At 56.0% G+C, this 20,077-nt stretch overlaps 1 protein-coding gene across 1 annotated transcript in view; it reads left to right on the top strand.

Moving 5' to 3' along the window:
• Nucleotides 1-2: 2 nt before the first annotated feature.
• NECAB2 (N-terminal EF-hand calcium binding protein 2) overlaps nt 3-20,077 on the top strand; it is a gene marked incomplete at its 5' end in the record, with an annotated part of 29,926 nt that continues 9,851 nt past the window's right edge. Inside the window, 5 exons of the mRNA XM_029926142.1 lie at nt 3-32; nt 2,393-2,417; nt 7,578-7,686; nt 9,414-9,439; nt 9,588-9,685. Of these exons, the coding sequence (XP_029782002.1) occupies nt 3-32; nt 2,393-2,417; nt 7,578-7,686; nt 9,414-9,439; nt 9,588-9,685 (288 nt within the window). The remainder of the gene's footprint in view (nt 33-2,392; nt 2,418-7,577; nt 7,687-9,413; nt 9,440-9,587; nt 9,686-20,077) is intronic.

Raw genomic sequence — 20,077 nt, 5'->3', positions numbered from 1 at the left:
CGCCGCGCGGGGGCACCGCCGTCATCCTGGACGTGAGTACGCGCCGGCCGGGACCCCGGGCCCCCTCCTTCCCCCCGGGGCCCTCCCGACGCCGCCTTCCTGCGTCCCCGCCGGGACCCCCGGGGCCCCCTTGTCCCCCCGTGTGGCCCCTCTGGCCCCTCGGCGGCCCGCCGCAGGACCCGCACCCGGCCCCTCTGCGTCCCACAGCACGATCCCAGCCCCTCCAAGTCCTGGCGGGTCTCCATCGCGGTCTAGTCTTGTCGCCGGACCGGGACGATTCTCCTCCGCCCGCCCCCTCCCTCCACTTCTCGGGGTCCCCACCTTCTCCGAGCCCTGGTTTCCTTCGCTGGCCACCGCCCCCCTACTTTTATGCTGGCCGAACCCTAGCCCTTCCCCAGCCCTGCACCTCCCCCATCCGCTGTCAGGGATGCGAGCCCTGCCGCCTCCAGCCCCCTCCTCCTCTTCATCCCGGGTCCCCGCCTGAATCGCTACTTTTCTGAGACACCCCCCCCCCTTCCGCCATCTCTTCCAACCCCTAACTCCGGGCCCTCTTTTCCCATTCCGGCGTAGACCCTGAGACTTAGTGTTCTCGTCCCCAAAGCCCCTTTCCACTCCAGCCACCATGTCTTTGAAAGTGAAGCCCCCTCCTCACCCGTCTTCCCCTCTTCAAATGGAGCCAGGACCACCCCCATCTGCTCTGAGCCTGGATGCCTCTGGGCTCCCGGCCTCCACAGCCCCCCCCCCCCCCGCCATCCACTCGGAGCCCCCTCTGTCCCTCCATACCCATACTCAGACCCCCACCTCGTTCCCGCTGGGACCCAAACCACCACCTCTGGGAAGCCCACCTCCTCCCACAACCCACGCCCAAGGAGTGGGAGGGAGATTTCACTGCTGTGGGGGGGAGGCTCCGAGGTGGGGCGGAGGGGGCTCTCTCGTGGGCACCACCCCTGCCGGTAACAGCAGAGCCATGGACGTGCATGTCCCCATGAGGGTCCCGTGCCAGCGGGGTTTCTGGGAGTCCTGCCTGAGTGAGGCTGGCTGGGAGTCTCTCCTGGAACCCACAGTTGGCTCCGGGCAGAGAGGGCTGGGCGGGGAGGGGTGAGCTGTGCTGTGTGGCTGTGTGTGTGCTTGCAGCTGCCGTGCCCCCAGACTCGCGCCCGCGCGCGCGCGCACACACACACAGAGTCGGATCCTCTCTCTCAGGGACCCCAGCATAGCTCTGGAGGGGAGAGCCCCGGGCCGCCCTTGCAGGGAAGCCCCGTCCCGACCCCTCCTGCATCTAACAGCACAGGTAGTGGGCTCTGGCGCCCTGAGCCTCCATTTCTTCATCTAGGAAGTGGGGTGATGAGCGGGGGTGGGGATCGGACTCCCAGAGCACGTCACGTGGTCTGCATCATTCACTCTTCATGCATCCGAGGGGGGTTGGCACCTGAGGGTGGACCCTGGCCTCGGGAACTTTGCAGTCAGGGGCGAGGGTGTGGTGCCCGCCCCCCATGGGCCCCTCTGGTGCTGAGATAATTGCTCCCTTCTGCCCCTGCCTCGGTGGCTCCGCTCAGAACCCCAGGTGAGGGTTTCAGCTAAGGGAAGGGGTGACATTTGAGAAGTCCCTTCATGAACTGCTGCCTCAGTTTGTCACGTCTCAGGCGCTAGGAGGGATGGGGGGGCTTCTGTCCTTGGCGGAAGGGCAAGGACCGAAGCTGGGATGGCCTCCCCCTCCCCCTTATCATCTGCGAGGCTCCCCCCTCCCAAAAAAACCAGGAGGAGGGGCTATGGGGTCACAGCTCAAGTTTGGGGGGCGGGGGTTGGGCTGTCACCTCCCCCATCCACTCCCACAGCAGCCAGAGACTTGCACCTGCCGCTGGTTTTCTGAGGTCTTGGTGACCTGCTGCAGCCCGCTCCCCCGCCAGGGACATAACCCAGTCCTGCCCCTGGTGGGTCCAGTCACCAGGCCCCCGGGGCCCCTTGGCAGACACCTCTGTTCAGACTTAAGCCACCTCGTTGGTGGAGACCGGGGCCTCGGGCGTCCACGGGACGCGGCTTCTGAGCGTGGCACGCCCTCGAGCCTGCGGCTGGTGTGAGCGCGTGGGTGTCCCCGCGTGTGCGAGCGTGGCTGGCAGCGTGGCCGTGGGCAGGCTGGCTGCACAGGAGGAGAGTGGGCGCTGCTTCCTCCCAGGCGGCTGGGGGGCTCCGCCTGGAACATCCCTCCCCCTCCAGCCCTGGATCCTGGGGTGGGGGGGTCTCCTCCTGCGGGGAGGGGTGGCTCAGCCTCCCAGGCCCCCCCTCGGGGGGAGTGGGGTCTCAAGATGAGGCCGAAGCGCTGGAGGGCACCCGCCCCCCTGCCCCTCTGCCCGCCTCCCCTCCTCCCCGCTGACTCAACTCCTCTTTCCTGCAGATTTTCCGACGTGCGGACAAAAATGGTGAGTTCCCCTCCCAGGCTGCCCCCTGACGGAGGCCCTGGGTCCTTCTGTCCTGACCCCTTGGGGGAAGGGCCGAGAGGCTATAGGGGCATGGCCGACCTTGAACCTAAAGGTCACAAGTACAGGACTCTGAAGTCAGAACACCACATGTGGGTGCTGCATTGTGCCTCAGTTTCCCTATCTGTGTCGGGGGATTCCCGTGGTTCCTTCGCAGTAGGGATGCCACAGGGATTCAACACGTTGCTGTCTGTGATGCCAAGACGTCTTCCATGTAGTAGCTGGGCTGGACCAGAGCGGCCCAGGTGGGGGGCCCGGGGACCCCCCTTTACGGAAGCCCCCAGCCTCACTCTAGGCCTCGGCGCATGTTTCCCTCACCGCGGCCTCATGCACTCGCTGCTGGCGCCCCTGTTCTGACAGTTCCCTAGTGGCCCAGAGAGGTTAAGTGACTTACCCAGGGTCACCCAGCTGCACGAAGGCAGTCAAGGTTGCGCTGCAGACCCCGGAACTTTCCCCATGTCATGCCTCCTCCCCAGCCACGTGAGTGGCACGTCACTGTGGCCAGCAAATTTGTGACACCGCACTTCTGACTTCTTGCAGAGGCTCCCGCCCGTGTGCGGGAGGTGGCGGCCGGAGAACGACCAGTTTCCCAGGGCCCGCCTGAGCCTCAGTTGTGGCAAAACTCAGTCCAACTTCCCATAAACACCGTTGTCCTCATTCCCAGGCCCAGAGCGACTCTCCGTGGACTTTTTCCAAGCATAGTCTCTCCATAGGCCTCAGTTGTCCCGTCTCTAAAGTGGGATGGTAATACTTAACCTGCCCGCTGCCCTGCTGTCCGGGAAACGCAGGGAGGAAATATGGTGACAGACTTAAAAAGAGAATCAGGCAGGGCTCAGGGTTTGTTTTGTTTGTTGAGAAAATAACTGATCAGGTGTCAGGGCATCTGCCGGGGAAGGGGTGGGGACAGGGCGCCCAGTGCCTGTCCCCGGGGCCCTCAGGCCCCGGCGCCTCCTGCATGGGCTGGAGTTGAAGGCGGCGGCTCTCACCTGGGTCCCCAGCACCCCCTCCCTCCCTGACCCCCGATGCTACTGCTGACCCTCCCCCCGTGATGTTGGGGGTGCGACACGAGGTCTCGGGGGCCGGGGGTGCGCAGGCCTGGCTGGAAGTCGCTGCCCAGGGGTCTCCATCCCTTGCCCCCCTCCTCGGACATGACAGTGGCCCCTCCCAGGCCGATGGGGACCCAGGACTCTCCCGTGTGGAGCAGGGCAGAGGGAGGGGGCTGGGGGGAGGGTTTCAGGGACCCGAGAAGGGGTCATGGTATCTCGGAGCAGCAGTCTCAGAGGTCAGAGCAGGGGGTCAAGGGGCTCGATCCCTGACGCAGGCGTCTCTCTGGCAACTTCAGTGTGCGGTGGTCTGGGCTGCATGGCCGGGACCCTCCGGCCTGTTGTGAGGACTTCACAGGCAGGACTAGGGGCTTGTCCCTGGTGTGGCCCAGAGGCCCACGCGCAGTAGGTCCCCACAGACGTCTGTGGGCTTCCAGGTACCGGGTCTGTTCGTGCAGAGGGCGGCTGTGGGTCTGACCGCGTCTCCCCGCCGGCGTCCGTGGGTCTGGATGGCCGTGTGTCTGTAATACCGCTCGACGCACCGTGTGCGCGTGGCCTTGCGGGGGTGCTCACCCAGGTTTCCTCTCGGTCACTTGTCACCCTGTCAGAGGCCCTGTTTCCACCTGAGCGCAGCTGGGGGTCCCTCGGCTTTGCTCCGTGGGGCTGAGCCCATCCTCCTCCTGGGGCTTCGGGTCTCCCTGGCCCCTGCCGAGCGGCCCTGGTAAGGGTGTCCCCGGGGCTAACGTGGGTGTGTGATGTCGGTTCCGGGAAGAAGTCCCTTGTCTGTCACAGGGACTCTGGGTTCGAGTCTTGGCTCCGCCACTCGACAACTGAACTCAGGCCAGTCCACTGGGGGCCTCAGTTTCCCCATCTGTAAATAACCCTAGTTCTCCCCTCCGAGGGCCCTGATGGAGCCCGAGCGGGGCCCAGGCATGCACGTGGGGGGAGACCCTGAGCCCAGCACTGTCCGTGGCCTCGGACACTGTGGCCCCCCGCAGCTGTGTGGTTCTGTGCTCCGCGGGGACCCGCCAGAGGCCATCGAGTACCCATTAGGCACCCACACCTTCATCGACTTTACGGAGGCCTCACTTAGCCAGCTGATAAGAAGCACCTGCCCTAATTGTACAGATGACAAAAGCGAGGCCCAGATTGTGAAAGCGCAGGACCGGAGACCCCTAGCTGGGGAGCAGGGCAGGCGGAGTGCTGATTCCGCCCAGCCCCGCCTGAGAACCCGTCTGGATGGGAGAAAGCAGGTGCAGCTGGGCCCCACCCACAGAGGTGTCACCCAGGTCCCGCGGGCCCCGCCCCAGGCGTCCAAGGCAGCAAATGGGCTCTTCCCAGAAGCCTCTGGGCCGGCCTGTGCCGACGGCTCCCGGGACAGAAGCCTCTGCGCTGGGATAGAGACCCGTCGAGGCTCCTGAGGGGAGGCTGAGCCTCAGGCGTCTGGAGCCTGGCAGGGTGGCAGGTGGCGGGCCCCAGAGTGTGTTCCTCTCCAGGGACGTGGACACCGTCAGACTCCTGCCGTTTGAAAGGTCACGTGACCAAGGCCGAGCTCACACTCATTAACAAAGACACCTGCACACGGCCGGCCGGCCGCCCACTCGGCGTCCTTGCTGAGACCGGGGGTCCAGGGCTGTTCTCTGACGCGCAGAGACCCGGGCAGATGTTCGCGCCCTCATTGGCTGATCTGGCTCATTAGCACCCTGGCAGGACCTTGAAGGTAAATGTCAGCCCAGAGGACTGTGGTCAGGAGGCCCAGCGGGCGGCGAGTGCACCCTGGATGGGGGGACCCAGACAGGCAGGAGGAGACAGGCAGGGGGACCCCCACCCCCATGCCCAGGCAGCCATGATTAACCAATCACGGCAGAGTTCCACCGGGCATGGACTTGGCCTCAGCTCCCAGGCCGCCCTGTGGCCGGTGGGGGAGAGGGGGTCTCCTCAGAAGACTCTGCCCAGGAGTCAGGGTCAAAGCAGGGACTGGGAGCCAGTTGGCCAGGGTTCTGGCTCCAGCTGTGGGACCTGTAATTGCTCTGTGCCTCAGTTTACTGCTTCATAAAATAGGGGTCTTGTGAAGACTGAACACGTAGAGGCCCGCGTGTCGCCGTGATTCTGCGTGGCGGTTCCTAATTCTATCCGTGGTCTTGCCAGGGGAAACTTGCAAAGTCTCCGCTTTCACAGAAGAGACAGAGCCGTTGTAGAGTCCGTGTGCCTCACAGTGGGGGTCGCCGGCCTGTCCACGCCGGGTTTTCCTGTGCGTGTGTGGGCGGGCGGGCTTGTCTGCTTCATTTCCGGCGGACTCTTGCTTTTGTTTTTAATTTTTCAATGTTTATTTTTGAGACAGCAGGGGAGGGGCAGAGAGAGGGAGACACAATCCGAAAAAGGCTCCAGGCTCTTAGCTCAGAGCCCAACACGGGGCTCAAACTCATGAACTGTGAGATCCTGACTTGATCTGAAGTCGGAGGCTCAGCTGACGGAGCCATCCAGGTGCCCCTTGTTTTGAAAGCTACAAATTCGTTTCCCTCTGAGATGTTGAAACATGAGCCTGATATCAGGCACGCTGGGGAGTTGACCTTGGCCTCTGAACCCAGTGCACATCCCTATTCTCCCCCCACCACTGCCAACGCTTTACGCTTTATGAGGGGTGAGAAGCCATGGCGAGGTGTGAGGGCTCCCCCAGCTGAGCTGGTCCTCTTGCCCTCCTTTGAGCCCCTGCACCATTTCTGGGAGCAAAGATGGATGATCCTGAGCCCATAAAAATCCAAGAATGACCCGGGGGCACCCAGCTGGCTCAGTGGGTGGAGCCTGTGACATTTGATCCTGGGTTGTGAGTTCAAGCCCCCACGTTGGGTGCAGGGAGTCCTTAAAAAGCAAAATGTTTAAAAAGGAGCAGCTGGGCACCTGGGTGGCTTAGTCAGCTAAGCCTCCGACTTCAGCTCAGGTCATGATCTCACATTTGTGGGTTCGAGCCCCACATCAGGCTCTGTGCTGAGTGCTCAGAGCCTGGAGCCGGCTTCAGATTCTGTGTCTCCCTCTATCTCTCTGTGTCCCTTCCCCTCTCATGCTCTGTCTCTCCCTGTCTCAAAAATTAAATAAAACATAAAAAGTTAAAAAAAAAAAAAGGAGCCCCTGGGTGGCTCCATCGGTTAAGCCTCCCACTTCGGCTCAGGGCATGGGCTTGCGGTTCGTGGGTTTGAACCCCGTGTTGAGCTCTCTGCTGACAGCTCAGAGCCTGAAGCCTGCTTCTGATTCTGTCTCCCTCTCTCTCTGCCCCTCCCCTGCTCACGTTCTCTCTCCTTCAAAAATAAACATTAAAAAAAATAAAAAGGTAAAATCTTTAAAAAGGGGCACCTGGGTGGCACCGTCGGCTAAGCGTCTGACTCTTGATCTTGGCTCAAGTCGTGAGATCAAGCCCGGTGCTGGGCATGGGATTCTCTCTCCCTTTCTCCCTGCTCCTCTCCCCGCCTCTGCTCAGCTTTATCTCTCTCTCCCAAATAAGTAAAAACTTAAAAAAAAAAAAAAAACTCTTAAAAACTACAATACGATAGAACATTTCTGCTCTGGGCCCGACTAGGTGGTGTGTGGTTGGCCCTTCCGGATGGAGCGGGCGGCCCTCAGATCCAGCCTGCACTCCACCCCCAACCCGCATGTCGGATGCAGGGCTACCTCCCCCCCTCCCCCATCCAAGGAGGGCTCCTCTTTCTAATCCACAGGGAAGCCCCACATGGGCCTGCAGGGACTTTGATTGCAGACCGGCTGGAAGTAAGGGAAGGAGGTCCCTGTTGAGGGGCTGGGGGCCCTTCCCTTTCAATGCCCCTCCCCCCACAGACACGGCTCCTTTAAGGAGCAGCAGGAACTGGCCGAGATCATTGAGGAAGGGGTTGTGGCTGCAGCGAGGGCAGAGGTCAGCGTGCAGGAGCCTGCTGGCAGGCTTGCCCAGGTGGGAGCCTGGGGCCTGTCTTCCCAGAGTCCCTGGCCGCTTCGAGCCCCTAGTCCTGCCTGTGAAGTCCTCACAACAGGCCAGAGGGTCCCAGCTGCTCCCCCGGCCCCCTCCGCCTTGCAGATGATGGGAAGTTGTCCCTGGAGGAGTTCCAGCTCTTCTTCGCAGATGGCGTCCTCAACGAGCAGGAGCTGGAGGATCTCTTCCACACGATCGACTCTGACAACACCAAGTGAGTGAGGGCCCCGCCGGCGTCCGGTGGGTGCGGGGGGAGCATCCTCCGCCTCAGCCAGTGGGCCGGCTCCGTTTCCCACCCCCTCAGACGGGCAGGAGACCTGAAACACGCCCCACACTCGCTGATCCAAACCCCATCTGTCTGTCCCCCTCCCCCGCTGGCTGGGGTGGCCTGGGGGCGCGGGCAGGCTGCCGGGTTAGTGGCGGGGTGGTCTTCTCTGAACGCGGCTAAGAAAGAGACCCCACGCTTTGCAGCGCTTACGCAGGGTAATGGAAAGGGGAAGTGGGCAATGACCTCACCCTTCTGCTAACTCGACCCTGTTCTGACCCCAGTGCCAAGGTTAACTCTGTGACCTTGGTCCTCACTGGTCCCGTCTTCAACCAGACGGACCAGGTACTAATCCTAGCTCTCACTTTAACCCCACTTCAACTCGGTGTCTAATGCACCCCATCATAACCCCCCACCTCGTGTCTCAGCTAACCAAGCACTCTGGCTCACCCAGCCCTAAGTCAAGCACCAAGTGCATGTTCCACTCACACTCGGCCCCGAAGCCTCACTCTTGGCCTGGGGTTTCCCCAGGCAGGATGAGGCCCAGCCCCCTTCTGCGCCCCGCACACAGCCACCTCCCTTAGGCCCCGCCCAGGCGGGGGGAACCAGAGCTCTGGGGGGCTGCATGGAGCAGATGTGAGGAGTTGGGGTCCCCTGATTCAGGCTGGATGTAGTCTGGGCAGGGAGCTGCCACCAAGCCGGTTTGCAAGGGACCCAGCACGGTGGTGATCAGAGGTTGGGGCTGAGAGTGTCCTGGGAGGCACCGGCTGGGGGCCAGGTGGCCGGGCGGCCTGGTCCGAGGAGGGCTGCTTGAAAAAACAGCTTCCGGCTGTGGACCCAGTGAAGGGCTCTGTTTCTGGGAACAGATGGAGGCCTCTGAGTGGCCAAGGCACGTGTTCTTGGTTCTCTCGTCCTTACGGTGCCTTCTGTGTAGGGCCAGACGGTCATGGGAAGGACGCATCGGTCAGAGGGTTTAACCATGTGGGTGCGTGACTTTAGAGGCGGTCAGAACTCTCAAGGCTTCTAGAATTATTTTCTCCGGCATTCCTTGCGGTGTGAGCTGTAAATGTCTGCTCCTTGGGCTGCTACATAGGCTTTCTGCCCAAAACCGTTCACATGGACCAGAAGGCTCGGTAAAATCCTAGTTTAAGCACAATTAAACAGGCTTCCTCTCTGCAGGACTTGTCAGAACATTTAATGTGTGATGCAAATTCAAGGAGCTTCCAAGACAGGGCTGGCAAAGCCTCTGAAGCCAGGTTTAATGGGCCACAGGAGCCCAGCAGGCAGGGGTGCCCGGGGGTAGTGTGTCTTGCAAGTTTTGTTGGCAACCTATCGGCGTCCTGGGCCCTGCACCTTCTGTCCCTCCCCCTCCCTTTTCCCATCCCCTGACTTAGCCCCATTCTTGGTCCGTGTGTGGACATTCAGAGGCAGAGCCCACCCCCCGGGGGTGGGGGAGGGGCATCCCTTACCTGCTGCAGCCTCACCTGTGAACCCGGCTCAGGTGCAGGCCCGTGGGCGGGGGCAGGAGGAGAGGCACGGCCTGCGTAGGACCAGCGAGGGGCCGTGCGTGCGTGCGTGCGTGCGTGCATGCATGCATGCATGCATGCTGAGGGAGGCAGGGGGAAGGCAGATGGGCCGGGACCGGCCTGACCCGAGTCTCCTGGTTCTCTTTGCAGCCACGTGGACACCAAGGAGCTGTGCGGTAGGTGCCCAGATCTGCAGGGACCAAGCTGGGGTGGGGGAGGGGCCCCGGGAGCGACGGGGGTGCAGGTGGGATTCATGGGAAGGCCCTAGGGCTGGGCTCCAGTCCTCCTCCTGTGACTCCTGACCTTTGCTTTCCCCTCGCTCAGATTACTTTGTGGACCACATGGGGGACTATGAGGACGTCCTGGCCTCCCTGGAGACCTTGAACCACTCCGTCCTGAAGGCCATGGGCTACACCAAGAAGGTCAGTGGGTGTGGGCGGCTCCGAGGTCCGAGTGCTGGTTTGGATCCTCACCCGAGGGTGCCTGGAGGTGTGGCGACAGGGGCTGGGTGGCTCGGGCCTGGGGGGCCTTTACTTGGGGCTCCCAGAGGGAGCTGAGTGAAACTGGGAAGGGAGTGCCCTGGCTGGGTGAGTGGCCGTGGCCAGCGGCGTCTGGTTGGCGAGCGAGGCCCTTTCCCAGAATCGGGCACAGCTGGTGCCTGCTGCCATAGGGAGGGAGCGCCAGCCACCGGAGCCCGCCGGGGTCCTTGGACCGGGTGGAACTGTGTCTGGTGTGACAACCCTGTCCGGGCAGCAGGACCGTGAGGCGTGTCAGGAGCAGGCCCGGTGTGGGCAGCTCCTGGGGAGGAGGAGGGGGTCTCCCATGTGGCACCAGGGGCTCAGCCCACAGCCCTGTCACCCCTTGTTTGCACGTGTCATGGGGGGCGGAAGGCAGGGCTGGCCAGCTTGGGCCTCGGGCCGTCTCTGTCAAAGGGCATGTGGGCTGAGGCGGCCGGCCCCCAGCCTCCGAGTCTCCGCCCCCCTGGGCGGGCCGCTGCTGGAGGGGCGGGGGTCCGTGCTCCTTCGCTGCCTCCAGAGAGGAGGCACTAAGTTTGCCAAGGACCCCCCCCCCCCCCCCCGACGGCTCGGATTCAGCTTCAGGTTAATCCTTGCTGCTGCCCAGTGGGTAGCCGCTGTCTCCTTGTCCCCGCCCCCGTGTCAGAGCAGCGGAGAGGTGAACCCTGCAGAGTCCACTGCTAGACGGCCACAGCTGCTGGCTGAAAGGAGAAGGGAAACTGAGTCAGGGACCCGGCAGGAGGGATGGAGTCCGGGCCTGCCCGGGAGTGACAGGGGGCTCGATCGGCCAGGAGGGGAGCAAGGCACGCGGGGAGGGGGGCAGTGGGGAGCAGGACCCGCCCGGGAGGGACACGGAGACCTGGGTGAAGGACCCCGAGCCAGTCTCTTCCCCCGGCAGGCCTCAGTTTCTCCAGCATTTGCCTTATGCGGGGACTGACTGAAGTCAGGTCTCCAAGCTGCTTAGCTTAGAGCCTGGCACAGAGCCCCTGTGGCTGTTCTATCATTTGGCGCCTGCTGTATGCCCAGGCAGAAGTAAGATTGATTCTGCGTGTTTTTGCAGAGGGTACTCAGTGCGTTCGATGTATTAACGTATTAGACTTTTTCACATGATCACATGATCCGTGTGTTAGAGAGTCCCTTTCTTCCTGGGCCTGATCCCCAGACTCTGGAGTTCCTGTGCGGACAAGGGTGTCAGCCTAGCTCAGCCCCTGACGGGCTGGGGGACGCACCCCACCCACAGGGGCTCCTGGAGACGGAGCCCCTTCCCAGCAGTGCCGTCTCGAGGCGTTACTGACCCACACGGTTACTTCCTGGTCTTCGGTGGATCACTGTTCAGAGCAGGGGAAGATCTAACATCCCCCCACCCCAGGAGCAGATTTTAATATCTATCTGTTCAACTTAGACCAGTGTTGGAGCTTCTCTGCTCTTGGAAAGCAGGCACACGGGATGGTGTGTGCCTGGCGGGGGGACGGGCATTTCTTTCTGTCGTGTGTTTTCCAGCTGAGTTGCGTTTGTGGAAATGCAACTCGCTGGTTATTTCAAACGCTTTGCTTCCATCACCCGCCTGTGTTGACTCGTTTGCTTTTGCTGATTGGCGGACCTGGCAGGCGTTGTGAACTAGCGCATTTCTTCGTTTCCGGCGTGTGGCCCCAGGCCCTGCAGCCCTGGCCCCGTGCCACGTCAGGCGGCGTGGTTTTCTCCTGATTTTCGAGTGCATCTCTCCAGTATTTCTCCACTAATTACAATATTAATACCAACTCTTTTTTTAGCATCCTTCCCAGCCGGTTTAAAAAAAATTTTATCTCTGCCTTCCCTTCGTTAAATTTTGTCTTCGGAGGAGGTAGTGAAGTTTTTAAATTGCTTTTGTGATTACATGATTTTTTCTTAAGCTATTGATGGGGTGGATTCTATTATTCGAGGTTCTTCTGTGGAACAATCCTTCACTTCCTGCGATAAAGCGGGAGAATTCCTCTATCGCCGTGCCGAATCCCCCTAGCTGAGCGATTTCTCTCTCTCTCTTTCTGTCTCTTAGGAATTGAGGTCTTGGATGTCCTTTTGGGAATGAACTGTAGATCGTTTTGAATATTTGCTGTGTGTGAATTGGCTTCTCTATCACAGAATCATTTTTCTCTTAAAAGATAGAATTTAGGGTGCCTGGGGGGCTCAGTCGGTTAAGCACATCCGGCTTCAGCTCAGGTCATGATCTCGCGGTTCGTGGGTTTGAGCCCCACATCGGGCTCTGTGCTGATGGCTAGCTCAGAGCCCGGAGCCTGCTTCCGATTCTGTGTCTCCCTCTCTCTCTGACCCTCCCCTGCTCGCACTATCTCTCTCTGTCACTCAAAAAAAATAATAATAATAATATCCATGAGGCTCGGGTCGAGGTATAAACGGGAGAAGAGTAATTTAGTAGTTAAAAAAAATTTTTTTTTTAACATTTATTTGTTTCTGAGAGACAGAGACAGATCATGAGCAGGGGAGGGGCAGAGAGAGAGGGAGACAGAATCCAAAGCAGGCTCCAGGCTCCGAGCTGTCAGCACGGAGCCCGACACGGGGCTCGAACTCATGAACCTTGAGATCATGACCTGAGCTGAAGTCATTTGCTTAGCCGACTGAGCCACCCAGGTGCCCCAATTTTAGTAGTTTTTTTTTAAATGTTTTTTTTTTTTTTTTTTTTGAGAGACAGACAGAGACAGCACGATCAGGGGAGGGTCAGAGAGAGAGGGAGACACAGAATCGGAAGCAGGCTCCAGGCTCTGAGCTAGTTGTCAGTCAGCACAGAGCCTGACGCGGGGCTCAAACCCACGAACGTAAGATCATGACCTGAGCCGAAGCCGGACACTTAACCAACTGAGCCACCCAGGTGCCCCTAGTTTTTTTTTAAAGGTCAATACTAGCTTCTGTGAAGTGTCACTTTTGTGTCCACATTAACATAGTTTCCACCAAAACCATCATGGCCGCATTCGGTGCTGTGGTCAGTTATGCATTGGATGTTGTCGATGATTTTTTTTTTTTTAGAAATCTAAGACCTTGTTTGACACAAAACAGGCACGTCATGCAGACAAAGCGCAATAAGACATCTGTTACAGCCTGAGCCTCGTTTTAATTTGTGTCCTGTTTGGTCCCAGTGTTCAACATGAACACGTGACGTTCTGGCCTGTTTTGATTGGTCTCTAAATAACCAGCCCCCAACACATTTATTTAAATTTCCTGACAGTTTTCCTCCTGTTCTTCCATCTCCAGAGGCTTGTGCTTGCTGCTGCTGTTTTAAAACTTCAAACTGCTTTATCAAAAGAACATAACCATTCCATTGCACGTCTGGGCAACGTTTACCTTTGAGGGGCGCCTGGGTAGCTCAGGTGGCTGAGCATCTGACTTTTATTTTTTTTAATATTTATTTACTTAGAAAGGCCAAGTGTGAGTGGGGGAGGAGCAGAGAGAGAGGGAGACACAGAGTCAGAAGCAGCTCCAGGCTCCGAGCTGTCAGCACAGAGCTCGATGCAGGGCTCGAACCTACAAACCACGAGATTATGACCCGAGCCGAAGTTGGACACTTACCCGACTGAGCCGCCCGGGCGCCCCAAGCATCTGACTTTCGATCTTAGCTCAGGGCTTGATCGCAGGGTTGTGAGTTCAAGTCCTAGGTTGTACTTTTCTCTGGGTGTGGAGCCTACTTTAAAAAAAAAAAAAACAAACATTCACTGTTGATATTTTCATCGCATCCATGACTGTAACATCTAAGTATTTCCTCTCTCACTGTTCTCGGACCTCATTCTTCACCTTGTTGTGTTCAGACGGAACCGAGGGACCCGGAAGGCTTCCCCTCTAGTGTTTCATGGTGTTGGATTTTTTAAAATGTTTATTGCTGAGAGAGAGAGGAAGAGCGTGCAGGAGCAGGGAGAGAGGGGGACAGAGGGTCCGAAGCAGGCTCCGCACTGTCAGCACACAGTGGACGTGGGCTCGACCCCACGAACCGTGAGATCGTGACCTGAGCCGAAGTCTAGAATTCGATCCTCAACCAAATCACTCAAGTGCCCTGTGTTGTTGTTTTGATGATCTCGTAGATGCTTGAGAAAATGAGCTGGATCTTACTTTTCAGAATACGAAATGGGAAAATAGCTGCCCTTTGTTATGAAGTACATGCTATTAAAAGATACATTGTAGAAAGGGGAAATCGTGTCTCTTGTACAAGTAGAAATATTTCAGTAGCAACATTTTAATTTATATTACAGATGTTAATATCACCAGCCACTTCTTAAGTTTTGGTTTCAAAATTGAGAAAACTCAGTTAATGCTTTTTTTTTTTTTTTTTGGTCTCTGCAGATGCGAATTTTCTTCAAAAATTTTTTAATTCCAGAAATAGAGTTCATATCACGTATTTAGATCTATTTGGATTGGGTGTACACTTTTCACACAAAACCATTAGCTCTTTTACTGTATTGCCACTATTTAAAAAGGTATTCATGATGGGGGCCCCTGGGGGGCTCAGTCAGTTAAGTGTCCGACTTCGGCTCAGGTCACGATCTCAAAGTTCATGAGTTCGAGCCCCGCGTCGGGCTCTGTGCTGACAGCTCAGGGGCTGGAACCTGCTTCGGATTCTGTCTCTCCCGTTCTTTCTGCCCCTCCCCTGTTCACACAGTCTCTCTCTCTCTTAAAAACAAACATTAAAAATTTTTTTAAAGGTATTCATGATCTAATTTATGATCTTATGACTGAAGAATGAAATTAAAGAATTATTACATTATTTGTCTTAGTTTTCTATTCTCAACACACAGAACTTGAATATTCCAATGTTTTAAGTTTTAATTTTTTTAACTTAAAAAATTTTTTATGTTTATTTTTGAGAGGGAGAGAATGCATGCACACCCATGCGAGGAGTGGGGGAAGGGCAGTGAGAGAGAAGACAGATGACCCAAAGCAGGCTCCGAGCTGTCAGCACAGAGCCCGACGCGGAGCTCAAACCCACGGGCCACAACATCATGACCTGAGCCGAAGTCCAACGTTTAACCGACTGAGCCACCCGGGCTCCCCAGTGTTTTTGATCTTTAAGTAGACTCCACCCACAGTGTGGGATTTGAACTCATGACCGTGAGATCATGAGTCACGTGCTCTACCAATTGAGCCAGCCAGGAGCCCTTCCCCCCTTTTTTAAGGCAATGTGAATATTTTAAAAAACTCATTGGTTCACGTGAGAACCAGTACGATGTTTCAGCTTGCTCAAAGGAAAACTCCAAAAATATACACTATGGAGAGAGGCGACCAGGAGCCCTGAGTGAGTTTGTGAGTCGGTGCACAGAACTGGGCACTGTCCACAGTGCCAGCGACAGCCAGTTGCATTCTGCCGGACAAAATTCCTGTGCGTTTCTGTAGAGAAGAATTATTTTCAGTACCCTCACTGTTCTACATTCGACAGAGTTTTAAAAGGAGCCCCCAACAAGGGAAGACTCAGTTAACCAGAGGGCATATTGATAGGAGGCCCAGTAATCTTTCTTGTCCAGTTTAAAGACTTTCATACCAGGGCGCCTGGAGGGCTCAGTTGGTAGAGTGTCCAGCTGCGGCTCAGGTCATGATCTCACAGTTGGTGAGTTTGAGCCCCGCATCGGGCTCTGTGCTGTTGGTGCAGAGCCTGCTTGGGGTTCTCGCACTCTGCTCTCTGTCCCTCCCCCCACTCATGCTTTCTCTGTCTCAAATAAATAAACTTATGGGGCGCCTGGGTGACCTAGTCAGCTTTGCATCCAACTTGAGCCTGGGTCATTTCCCTGTTCCTGAGTTCTAGCCACACATTGGGCTCTGTGCTGACCCCTTGGAGCCTGGAGCATGTTTCAGATTCTGTATTTCTTTCTCTCTCTCTCTCTCTCTCTCTCTCTCTCTCTCTCTCTCTCTCTCTTTCTGCCCCTCCCTTGCACACACACTGTTTCTCTCAAAAAATAAACGTTAAAAAAATATTTCAAATAAACTTAAAAAAAAAAAAGACTCACATTTGACTAACAATGCCTTTTTTTTTATTGTTTTATTTATTTTTGAGAGGGAGCATGCCAGCAGGGGAGGGGCAGAGAATCCCAAGCGGGCTCTGCACTGCAGAGAGCGCATGTGGGGCTTAAACTCACACACTGAGAGATCACGACTTGAGCTCAAGTCAGATGCTCAAACGATTGAGCCGCCCATGCACCCCTAACAACGCTCTTTGCTTCCCTATTTATTATCGTCCGGTTATCTCCCCTGTGGGAACATGGGAGCGGATTTGTCCCGCCAAACTAGTTAATCTCTGTATTGCTAATGGTTTTCCTTACTGGATTTTTAGCCATGTTGTTTGGTGCATATAGACTTTCCTTATGTTTTTATTATATAAATGGTATGTATTCAATTTGGAAAATTTAGGAAGCAGAAAAGCATAAGGAAAAATATCAAACCATTTGTAACTCCCACTGTTCCTCACTGCTGTGTCAGTTTCTTACCTTATTACCTCCAAGCCTCTCTTCCCCTGTGAATTTCTTTAATATACTTAATATAGTCCTGGGTACCAAACTTATTTTTTGTGCTTTTTTTCACCTAATATTTTAACAAACACTTTTCCTATGTTATTAAACCTGTCCAGAAGCATCTTTTTAAATATTCTTACTTAAATTTACTTTTCCTCTGTTTTGGGGCATATGAGAGGATTATCAGGGTTTTGCTATTAATTATACTGTAACCTTGGGACATGAACATTCGTGTGCATTTTGCGTCCTTTTTTAGGGATAGACTATCATAAATGGAATGACTGAGTCAAAGAATAGGAGCCGTGCAATGTGAGGAGATAGGTTTAGTTTACCTAAATGGGTTAGAAAAAAGCGTAGGGCAGAAAGCCGCCTCCCCTGGGCGAAAGCACCCGAGGTTAGTTGGTGAGATCGTGTAACAGGATCATGAGTCACTTGTTCTGTCACCTGCAGGAAATTACTTTCCATCTGACGCCAATGTACCTTGATCACAAACTCCACTTGCCCCCAGACCATTCGCTTCTTAATCACACAAGTTAATGACTACTGTCTGTGGTGGTTTTCTCCACGGTCACCGCGTGTGTAAGATCTTGAGACCTCAGTAAACACAGACATGGAACCCCTGTTCAGGGTTCCTGTCTCCTCCTGGACTTTAGCGTCTCTCATATTCAATCCTGTGTCTGCTCTCTTGCTGGACAAGAGACTCATAGTCAGCAACAGTGCCGGGCTCTTGACATAAAGCTAAATCGCGTTATAAAGTGGCTGTGTCCATTTGAATGCCCACTGCCATGTTTATAGCAACATTCTCTCCAACTGCGTGATGGTTTGGTAACGCCCTGCCCTTGGTGTGCACGCTGCCTTTTGCTGTTATGCTGTGACCCTTTTACCTCGTGCGAGACCGTGTTCTCTCGATCCCATCTTCTGGTGACACCGCCACTTGTCCTCTTCATTTGACCAACTCTGGTGGTGGGATTTTTGTCCAGACTTTTCTTTGTAAATCTCTCGGTGCTGTTTTAGTTTAGATGTGCCTCCCTTTGGATCTCATTTTATCAAATCTGGGACTTGTCTTTACCTGGGGAACTTAGGCAGCTTTTCACTATCGTGGTAACTTCGCTCCGGCTGCTCTCATGATAGCTCATCTTCCCATTTTGTGTGCTTCCCTTGTGCCTTTGACGTTTTACCTTTTGACGGTCAGCTTTGTTCATAGCATCAATTGTGATCTTGTAGACACCGTAGCTTTCATTTCAATGTTTATTTTTTCTAGAGAGAGAGCGTGCAAGTCAGGGAGGGGCAGAGTGAGAGGGGGGGACAGAGGACCCGAAGCAGGCTCTGCACGGACAGCAGAGAGCCTGATACGGGGCTCAAACCCACAAACTGTGAGATCATGACCTGAGCCAAAGTCAGACATTTAACCGACTGAGGCCCCCAAGGCACCCCTTTTCTTTTTTCAATATTTACTTTTGCAAGAGAGAGAGAGCATGAGCAGGGAGGGACAAAGAGAGGGGGCGCAGAGGGTCCGGAGCGGGCTCTGTGCTGACAGCAGAGAGCCTGACCTGGGGCTCAACTCATGAATCGTAAGATCGTGACCTGAGCCAAAGTCGGATCGATGCTCAGCCAGCTGAGCCCCCCAGGCACCGCGGCACTGTGAATGTTCTTAACTGTGTTTTTATCCATAGCTAATAGGAAACGCCTCCTATTCCCTTTTGAGGAATTAAAGGAGTTTTTGAGATTGTCAGATATTTTTACCATAATTTCACATCCTTTATTGACGTAATCCAACATGACTGAAATTAAACTATTACTGAGGAGTGTGTTCATCTCCTGAGCCCTGGAACCTCACACTGAATGGACGCCATCCCCACCACTTCCTTACCTGCCTTCCCTCTTCAAGAATGCTTTCCTGGGGCGCCTGGGGGCTCAGTCGGTTAAGCCTCTGACTTCAGCTCAGGTTATGATCTCATGGTTTGTGGGTTTGAGCCTCACGTCGGGCTCTGTGCTGACAGCTCAGAGTCTGGCGCCTGCTTCGGATTCTGCGTCTCCCTCTCTCTCTGCCCCTCCCCTCCTCAGGCTCGGTCTGTCTGTCTGTCTGTCTCTCTCTCTCAAAAATAAGTGTTAAAATAAAAAAAAAAAAGTGCTTTCTTTGACTCAGTCCTAGATATGTGGGGGGAGATTCCTAGCCACTCTTTGCTGGAAAGGTGCTCGTGCAGTAACGTGTCAGAGACTTGCTGAGTATCTCCTTGTGACCCTGAAGACGAGCCTTGTGTCTACACAACACACAGTCCCCAGATCTGCCCCTCTCCCTCTGGAATTGATGGCGTTGGTCTCTTGGCTGAGGGAGACATCGATTGTGGTGGAGGCAAAATCTGAAAAGCTGCATTTTTACTCCTTTAAAAAATTTTAGAAGAGAGTGTGTGTGGGCGTATGCACGTGTGCCCATATGCGGGGGGGGGAGGGGCGGAGGAGGGGGAGAGAGCATCTCAAGCAGGTTCTGCACTCGGTGTGGATCCCCACGTGGCCTGAGATCGTGACCTGAGCCGAAATCAGGAGTCAGATGCTCAACCAGCTGAGCCGGCCAGGCGCCCCCGCATTTGTATTTCTTTGAAAATCACTTGTCTTTTTGGAACTCAGCTAACGGGTTACACTCGTGGGTCTCTGACGGCCCTCAGTCAGTGATCTGATGGCTTCTAACACGCAGACTTCAGCTCATTTTTCTGCTTGATGGCTCCTGGCAGGCTTTCTCTTTGCATTTAAATTTCTCACCACATTACATCTTCTCGTTCGCTTTGGCCATTCATTTGTCCAGAGCCCATTGATCACTAGATTGAGTGTGGTTTCAACCCTTTGCCGGGGAGGATAATCAATAGTTGAAATGCATTAGGAGAGCAGAACCTTATCTGTTCCCCGCCACCAATCATTGTCGGTCGGGACCGGCTCCGTGTTGGCCCAGGATGGCCACCTCCGCACCTCCCTGTGTGCGCGTCTCCCCTCCCCGTGCTCCCGCCCCGGCCTCTGTTTCCCTGTCTGTCTCCAGCTGTGTGTCCCTTGCTAATTAATTCCCAGTCAGAGTGATGGATGGTTTAATTTGCTTTCCTTGAGAGCGTGTTTTTCCTTTTCTTGCCGGGGCCCGGGCGCAATTCCAAGGTGCCGGGCAGTTGGCTCAGTGGCTCAGGAGGGCGGGGTCTTGGCAGAGGGGGCGGGAGAGCTGTGCGGGGCTTCGGGGAGCAGCTCCCAACATGGTGCCACTTTGATCCGTATCATCCCCGAGTGACCCGGCTGAGCCAGGACCTCAGTTGCGCCACAAAGCCTCCGCCACCGGGTCCAGGAGCCGGGAGAGAGGGCTTTGCTGCCGACTCTTGACAGAAGGGGAGCGTCTCACACCACAAAGCAAAATCTGTGGAACCCTCTTCCTGCTTTTCCCCTGAGCTTGTCTCCTCGTGGCCTCTGAACCTTCCTCTCTCGGCCCCCCACCCCCCAGACTCCCTGCTGACCCCTCCTCCTGAGGCGGAGTCCCCAGCTTTTTCTCGGGAGGACTGAGTCAGACCTCTCCAGTCGCTTGCTTTGGAGTCGTCTTTCATTTCTCTGAGTAGCAGCATGAGGCTCAGGAGGCCAAGGGCTCCTTGGAGGAGGAGGGGGTTGGGTCGGCCACATATTCTTCTCTCGTACTTCCTCCCTGTCAGCGACGTCAGGCACATCACCACCAGTGACCTTCCTTGTCCCCTCCCCCTCCCCATCTTCATCACCACTGCCGTCGTCGGCATCACCACCATCACCACCACCACCGGCATCACCACCACCACCACCACCACCACCATCATCACCATCACCA

The sequence above is a fragment of the Suricata suricatta genome, chromosome 16 (assembly GCF_006229205.1).
Source record: "Suricata suricatta isolate VVHF042 chromosome 16, meerkat_22Aug2017_6uvM2_HiC, whole genome shotgun sequence".
NCBI classification, from domain to species: domain Eukaryota; kingdom Metazoa; phylum Chordata; class Mammalia; order Carnivora; family Herpestidae; genus Suricata; species Suricata suricatta.
This window is presented reverse-complemented; position numbering and strand designations above follow the sequence as displayed.